The 8,208-nt window shown below is 42.8% G+C and overlaps 1 protein-coding gene across 5 annotated transcripts in view; it reads left to right on the top strand.

Moving 5' to 3' along the window:
* Positions 1-7,709, top strand: part of cacnb4a (calcium channel, voltage-dependent, beta 4a subunit) — a 205,855-nt gene extending 198,146 nt beyond the window's left edge. For 4 of the 5 annotated variants that reach the window (XM_041201270.1, XM_041201271.1, XM_041201272.1 and 1 more), the window contains one exon: positions 6,491-7,709. In XM_041201270.1, the coding sequence (XP_041057204.1) occupies positions 6,491-6,751 (261 nt within the window). In that variant the 3' untranslated portion in view covers positions 6,752-7,709. The remainder of the gene's footprint in view (positions 1-6,490) is intronic. The other variant, XM_041201274.1, reaches the window with a different exon arrangement.
* Positions 7,710-8,208: the final 499 nt, after the last annotated feature.

Below are 8,208 nucleotides of genomic sequence, written 5' to 3' on the forward strand. Positions count from 1 at the left end.
CCCAACTCCCTGGTGGCGCTCCATTCAGTAGCTCTAACAGCTTCTGATTGGCAGACAGCTCTTGGTGGCAGGACTTCTGCCCCTGGGGTTCTTGATCCTGCAAGAAGGCCTGTCACTGGTCTGTAAGAACCATACGCCTTATCATGTGTCTTTCCTGTTTATTTTAGATAAGTAACAATCCCAAATGTAGCAGTTCAGGCATTCTTATCATAACCCTCAGTAGCATGACCACTCTAATCAGACTATACCAGAGATGGACAGCCTACGGGGGCAGGTTGTGTGGAGATTCATGATTTAGGACAGGAAACAGTTCTCATTGTGTGAAAGGGATAAAAATGTTGGCTAAAGAAGGACTATTGAGTTGCTTTGTGGTTTCAGCCTCATGAGCCTGGCTGTGAAATGGTGGATACATCAAGGACTCAAATGGAAATACAAGCCCCTTGGTAACTTTCAAAGTACCGTGTAGACACACATTGTGCAGCAAAGATTCATTGTTCTGCAAATTGCCATTGAATAGCATATCATCATTGATATCTGCAGGTGAGTTATCAGCAGTTTAATCTGAGCACAGTTGCAGTAGCTCACATGAACCTTTTCACTGATACTCTGGAGGCATCAATTGGGCTGACACAACCAGATCTTCATTGCAATGAACATCAGAATTGCTTGATGAAAAAAGAAAACAGTCTGTCTAGTTCACGTTTCAGCATCCTATTCGTCACCTTATATAGCGTTAATGAAGTTGTTCAATAATCATAGTGATCAATTGCTACCGATTACTCTGCAACAGACTCAAGGATGGTGTAGTATAAGGTTCTGGTGTGTACTGGGTTAATCTGGGACTGAGTACAGTACTGCCCACATCGTGATGTAAGAAGGCACATTACCCAGAACAAGAGCAGAATCATCCCAGAGTTGCACTAAGTGCGGTAGTGGGTGGGTAGAATGAGATTTTACCCGCTGGCCGCAATGCTGGCTTCTCAGGCGTATTGCCCCATTAATTATGCATTCCCAGGAAAGACGCCATTTCCATGGCGGGTGGGCTTCAAATCGCACGCCGTGCTGTCACCTCACCCCTTCATCACGCTGGGCATCACGTTAAAGTACAGCCACGTGCACACCCCTCAGTGTTTCCAACCCAGGACTGCTGCAAATAAGACATGGCCCCAAAAGGCAAGAAAATTACAGCCCCTAGGTTCGGTGACGCATCCCTTGAATACCTTTTGGGCACTGTGGGGGCCCGACGCTCTGTCCACAGGAGGGGCAGCAACATTACCACTCCAGCTTGGTAGGCGATGGCAGTGGTGATCAGTGCCAATGCTGCACAGAAGACGTTGGCCATGAAATGCAGATAGATGATGAATGATCTCATGTGTGCTGCCAGGGTATGGCAACCATCTCGTCACTCTTAAAATCACACACTCAAGCAAATCACACACTCACTGACATCTCATTACTGCTAGCTCAAGGTACATCACCCATCACTTTTTCACACACACTCTCACATCTCCATCTGGTCTCATCTGCCCTGGAGACTGCCTCCTCTGGTCTCACCATCTTGAGGCCACTTGCACAGATTAACTTGTGCCCCCACACAAACCCTGGGGTACCTGTTCCTTCAGTACAGTCCTCGCCCTGCAGCCTCTTCCCTTTCCTGAGGCCACTTCTCCCCCTTCTCCAAGCAAGCCTTAGTCCTGCAGCATACAAAGCCACCCCTGCCTTATGGCTGGTCTGGTAGGTAGAGACCTGCCCGTGGGCCCCCCTAAAAGTGTTGTGGTGCTGCCTGCGAAGCCAGGCGCTGATGACTGTGAGCGCTGCCTGAAGCAAGATAAGCAAACAAACTCGAAGTACTGAGTGAAGTGCAGCTCACAAGGTGCACGTCACTTATGTGCAGTTGTGAAACACTTGCACGTCAACATGGACGGACGATCCAGCTTGGGGTCGGGTGAGGGGATAAGTCTGGCAGGCCAGCCTTATAATGATATACAGATGTATTACAATGAGGTTCCCAACGCTCGATGGTGGGAAATGCGGCCCGCCATCAATGGGCTGAGTGAACGATTGCAAACTGGGTTCACGACATCATGAAACCAATTTTTGGCCTGCTCGCCGAATTGTCCGCTCACGCCACCAAGCTCTCCCGACGCCCAGCAAGCACGGAAAATTCCGCCCCTAGGGTTAGTGTGTTGTTGGCCAGAGATGTGTTAAGACCTAGAGAGGGAGAAAGCTCCAAGTCTGTACCCTTTACTGTACATATGTATTTAGTTACAAGTAGTTAATGAAGACTACAAAGAATTCTTTAACAGACACATTCTGCAACCAACACCATTATGACATGGTGTCAGCTCGGAATCATAAAAACCTCAAAAGAATGCTGAGAAACTAAGAAAAAAAACAACAGATTCTGAACTGAAAGAGGCTCACAATTGAAGTTACAAGCACAGAAGAAATTCACCAGAAAAAGCCCCAGACAGAAAGGTCTTGAAGATGTTCTTTTATTCATTCATGGGATGTGGGTGTCGCTGGCTAGGCCAGCATTTATTGCCCATCCCTAATCGCTCTTGTTCAGAGGGCATTTAAGAGTCAACCACACTGCTGTGGGTCTGGAGTCACATGTAGGCCAAATCAGGTAAGGACGGCAGATTTCCTTCCCTAAAGGACGTTAGTGAACTGGATGGGTTTTTAACCACAATCGACATGGTCATCATTGGACTTGTAATTCCAGATTTTTGTTGAATTCAAATTCCACCATCAGCCATGGCAGGATTCAAACGTGGGTCTCTGGATTACTAGTCCAGTGACAATACCACTATGCCACCACCTCCCCTTAAAGATTTACTGCAGCAGAAGATTTATCTAGAATCCCCCTTGGAAGTCCAGTTTCAGTCCACTGAAGCTGCAAGGGAGATCTAAATCTCTAACTTCCAGGCTGCAGCCAGTCCCGACTAATTCAGTTAGAAGAGCCATTTGAACAGAGCTCATCACTAATCCCGATCCCTAACTCCGAGCCGCAATGTGTGGCCTCTGAATTGAAAGGGAAAAAATTGAATAATTAACTTAACGCTTAGGTACCTTATGACAATCAAAATCCTTAAACAACAAGCCCGCGGTTAATTTAAACACCTTGCTACTCGCAATGCCACATCGCTGGATAAATCAAGTTGGCAGACAGCCGACCCACACAGCCATTGTTAAACGTTCCTTGTCCAAAATGCACCATTGCCATTTTGTGAAGCCTGCCAAAACCAGTAAGCGTGGGAAATCCATTGTTCTACAGTGGACGGTGATGTTATTTTGGAAGCCTCTCAGCTCTTAAAGCTTTAACCACACTTTAAAAATCTTCAACATGGATCAAAAATCCAACTTAGCAGTTCAGTTTGGACCAACCCCCAAGGCCAAATCCAACAGGACATTTGGCATCTTTGAGGACTGATTGTTCACGTTAGTTGAGCACCTCAGGCCTCAGTAAACAATCAGAGGAAGACCAGATTAATGCCTTTGATTCCTGGTTTGGTTATCTTGCTAATCGCTTCGTCCTGATGCAAGACATTGATGAATCCATAACCAACCTAGAGGAACTGTTAACAGCCTTTGATGAATATTTTAACCATCAAGCTGAGGAAAGATCAGAGCGTAAAAAGAGGTATTAAAAAAAACCCAGCTAGCAAAGTGAAGAAAGGACAAAATACAGCACCCGAACAAATTGTACAAGATGCCAGTGAGGCACAGAATTCTCTAGAAGCCCCAGTGATATATCTTTATGGGAAGCCCAAGGCTGAAATCCTAAATGATTTCCTTTTCCAAGACATGGACACATTTCCAGAACTGTACCAGTAGCAGCTAGTGAATGACAAGGAAAATGCCTTGCACCAGGCGGATCAAGAAAAAGCACAAGAATGTTCTTCTCAAAGCTGAGTTAGGAGAACTCAGCCTGAAGTACAGCCAGGCATGACAGCAGACAAGAAAGACACTCACAGAGGTCATTGCCTTGAATAAGTGTTTGACGAACCAATCCCTGGAATTTGACGATCCCTGGAAAAACACGAGGAGTTGGATAAGACATGGAATGCTACTTCATGAAAAGCTGCATTAGAGCTATGAGTAATGACAAAGCTATGCACTGATACACAGAGTGGGAAGACAACAGCTGAACAAGAAAATAAACAGTTGAAAGAGCAGCTAACCGTCCTTCAGGATCAGATTCAAAAACAGTCCATTACCCTTCAGCAACATCATGGAATAAAGAATACCCTGAGCAGTAGAATGGCAGAACGATGTAACAAACTCAAGAGACTCTGATACATTATGGAAAAACTCAAGACGAAGTACTTGAGCTTTGCAACGAGAAAGAAAACCTGTTGAAGGACCTTCACAAGCTACAAGGATCCCTCAGGTTCCAGAGGAACAAAGCTCTTACATTGCAAAGCAAAGCAAATAAATGTAATGCTGCTTTGCTGATGAACCAGTTTTCAGAGAAGGCTCAGGAATGTCCAATAAAGAGGTACAAAAAGAGATTGATGCGCTGAAGAAAATAGTTGAACATTTGGAAGGAACATTCTCAAAGAGGTATATGAAGAGATAAAAATCAAGAACATAGAATTGCAAGCAAAGGTAGAAGTTCTCACTGAAAAGACTGAGGTATTTCAAAAACAATTGGCAGAAGCACAAATACAGAATGTGAGCTCAGAAAATAGCACAGAAGAAATTATACTCTGCCAAGGGAAAAACGATCAGTGGAAAGAATACAACACGGGGCAACAAACAGATCTTTGAGCTGAGGTGAGTCATCTGTAACCAGTCTTTCTCTCTTCTGAGCAAGGATGCCCTGGATCTCCTCCAGACAGCGAGGATGTAAAGACGACCACTGTGATTAGCCAACCAGAACACCACAGTCCTGAGTACTCAATTACTAAAGAATATCCAGGCTCAGGTTTCATCTTGGATCTCTCTTCCCTCTTCGTGGAGCAGGTTTGCCCATTATTATTATTCCAGGTCCCGGAAATTCCCTAATGTTCAGATCAACCTATTGCTCACTTGATTACTCTGACACCTCCAGTGGAAGCGGTACCAGAGAATGATCAGCAGTCTGCGAAATCTCTACCTCCAACTACGACGATGGTACAGCTGGTCGACACAACAACCATTGTGCACATTCTGCAAATTCCAGTCAGCAGGCCATAACCACAAGGGATCCTGGAACCTGGTACCTGTCGCTTACCATCGACACCAAAATGCAGCGGTGAGCGTACCACTAAACCCTCTTCTCGCCACAGGAATGCTCTTCCTCAGCCTCAGAGGGCTTCACAATTGTCCATATGAGGAAAGAAGAAAAGCAGCGCCAAGGAGATGAAAACCATGTTCGTCCATCCAGCAAATGAATGTCATTTATTTCGTTTAGCTGAAACAAACGCAGTTGTAACAATAAGGTGAATGCATAAGACTTATAACAGTGTAAAACTTGAAGTAAACTAATGTAACTCTATATCCATGGAATAAAGATTTGGAGGGAGGTGTAGTATAAGGGACTGGTATATACAGGGTTAATGTGGGACTGAGTACAGAACCGCTCACACAGGGATGTGAGAAAGCACATGGCCCAGACCTAAGGTCAGTGTGGTGTTATATGGTTACAAGTAGTTCATAAGGATTTGCTGTTATTTTTCAGAAGACCACGAAGACCTCTTTAAGAGATATGTTTTGTAACCAACACCATTATGACAAATGGCATGAGTAAAATGGCAGAGATGGAAACCTTTGGGAAACATAGTTCCAAAGTCAATTCCTTCCTCCCAAGCATTTACACTTACAACATGTCATGTCTTGAATTATTCATATACTGTATCATACAATGCTATGTTCTAATTTGCATTTGAAGGAATTATTACTAGATTTTCCTTGGGTGTCTATTCCATAGATTGACCACTTGCGCACTGAAATGTTGTCGAAGATTAGTTTTAATTTTTCTTTATTCTTTCATGGGATGTGGATGTCGTTGGCATTTGTTGCCCATCCCTAATTGCCCTTGAACTGAGTGGCTTACTAGGCCATTTTACAGGGCAGTTAAGTGTCAACCACATCCCTGTGGGTCACATGTAGGCCAGACAAGGCAAGAATGACAGATTTCCTTCCCCAAAGGACATCAGTTTACGTCAACAACTACCCCGTCTGCCCACCCCCATCCATTCAAGAACCGGCCACATCTGCTTGTTCTATTATTCTGGATAAGTTGAAAAAGCTTGTCATTGATTTATTGGTGAAGAAGATATCTTCTGCCTTCTCAGCTCCATAAACCTTTCAAGTATTCATTTCTCACAAGGTAAAAATGAGAATTAAAAAATAATCACCCTAACTGAATCAGCTTGTAATTACTTTCTATACATAATCCTGGCTTATGTCCTTAAATTTTATCTATTAGGAGGTCTATTACTCTCTTCCATGTTAACTTACAGCAGTTCCATTAATCTAACTCCTTATCCTTTGTGTTAACTAGGGCCAACGGATGAGCAACAGCAATCACTCTGGTGAACACTTACCTGTTGAACGAACACGCTTGGTGCACTCTGATGAAAATGGTCACAGCGAGAGGGCGCGGAAGAACCGTAACCGTTTGTCTTCAGGCTCCCAGCATAGCCGAGGCCAATACCCACTTGTGGAGGAGGAGTATTCTGACCCCTATCAGGACACATACAAATCACGAAGGAGTCACGGATCACCTGGAGGCCACAGCCACGATTCTCAGCACAGGCTATGAAAAATGTTGCTACTCACCTATAAGATACAAAATAGAGAAAAGTTTTTTTTTAAAAAAAAAGTAAACCCCTGCCTTGCAATGTGTAACTCATGAACAGGGAAGTATCTAGGCAGTATTTAATAGTCTATTATTGAAACAACTCTATGTGGTTTTCAGAAAGTCATTTTTTTTTTTCTTTTCAGGCTGGTTTACACACAAGGGAAGCAGTCTGGTAACGTGTTTTCCAAAACGCTTTACTAGATTTGTAAATATGAAGAAAGTGTGGTGGTGCGATCTGTGGTACCGTGAGTTACGGTCACTGTGTCACTGATTTCATCTGCCTCTATATATTTTTAGCATATAAAATAACCACATATATAACTACAGTTGGTGCTAAAGCAGATACTTTCTCTGTTCAATGCCAACTTAGCCCTACAGTCAGTGTGGTGGATCTTGAGTACAGGTGGGTTCCTAGCACTTAATCTGCCTGAAAACTTCCCAATGCAGTGACAAAGCTCCTTTAATGCATAACACTCTTCACCTGATTTCTTGTTAGCAATAAATGGTATTGCAATACAACCCTGCACTACCATTGTTTCAACAAATTTTGCTTCAGCGTATGGTTCCAGAATTTACACAGCTCTCCATTATGTGTACAGCACACTTACTTGCATGAGACAAGCAGTAACAAATCATATATTTACAAGCAAGATATTATTTAAACTTAAAGAAAAATAAATTAAGCTTTTATGCATTTGCTATTTGTGTATGGTTTTTGAAAGGTATTATTTATAAAGAATGAATTCAGGCTGTACATTATCTTGCTGATGTTAATTCCTATATTTTTCATGTTTAGAGAATTCAATGTTATTAGTTAGCAGAAGCAATAGTGCACCAAATTCTAGTAAAGTTACGGTCTCTCGCCAGGACAACTTGTATGGTGGTATCCATTTATTAAACCCTTGATTTTTGAAGAGAACACTGGGAAGCCTTCATTTCATGTATCTATGACAGTAACCCTTCAAAATGGTTTGAGTTACAGAATTCAATTTAACACAAGGTAAGGTCTTTGGGAAATACTTTGCAGCAGTGATTGAGCAACTGACTGGTTATATGACAGGATTCAAAATTGGCATTACTCTATTTTGTTAACCTCTCGGAATAGTTCTCCCTTAAATTATTTCAGGTTGTGCAGGAGCTTTGGCTTTTGTTATCTTGGCTAATCAATAGTAATCTGTGTTCACAGTGGACATGTAATACTGTCACATATCACGAAGCAAAAATTACATATTTTGTCATTTGCTTTATTTTTCTCTATTCGATTATTTTTAAATGATTCTACTTGAGTTGTCTCATATGGAATCCTAAATATCTTCATTACATTTGACCATACAAAATAGCATAACGGTGCGCAAGTTAATTTCCTTCTAGTGCACTTGTTACATAGCATGGTCAGCCAGAACTGGGATCGAGGGTGG

Source organism: Carcharodon carcharias, chromosome 12 (assembly GCF_017639515.1).
Source record: "Carcharodon carcharias isolate sCarCar2 chromosome 12, sCarCar2.pri, whole genome shotgun sequence".
NCBI classification, from domain to species: Eukaryota; Metazoa; Chordata; class Chondrichthyes; order Lamniformes; family Lamnidae; genus Carcharodon; species Carcharodon carcharias.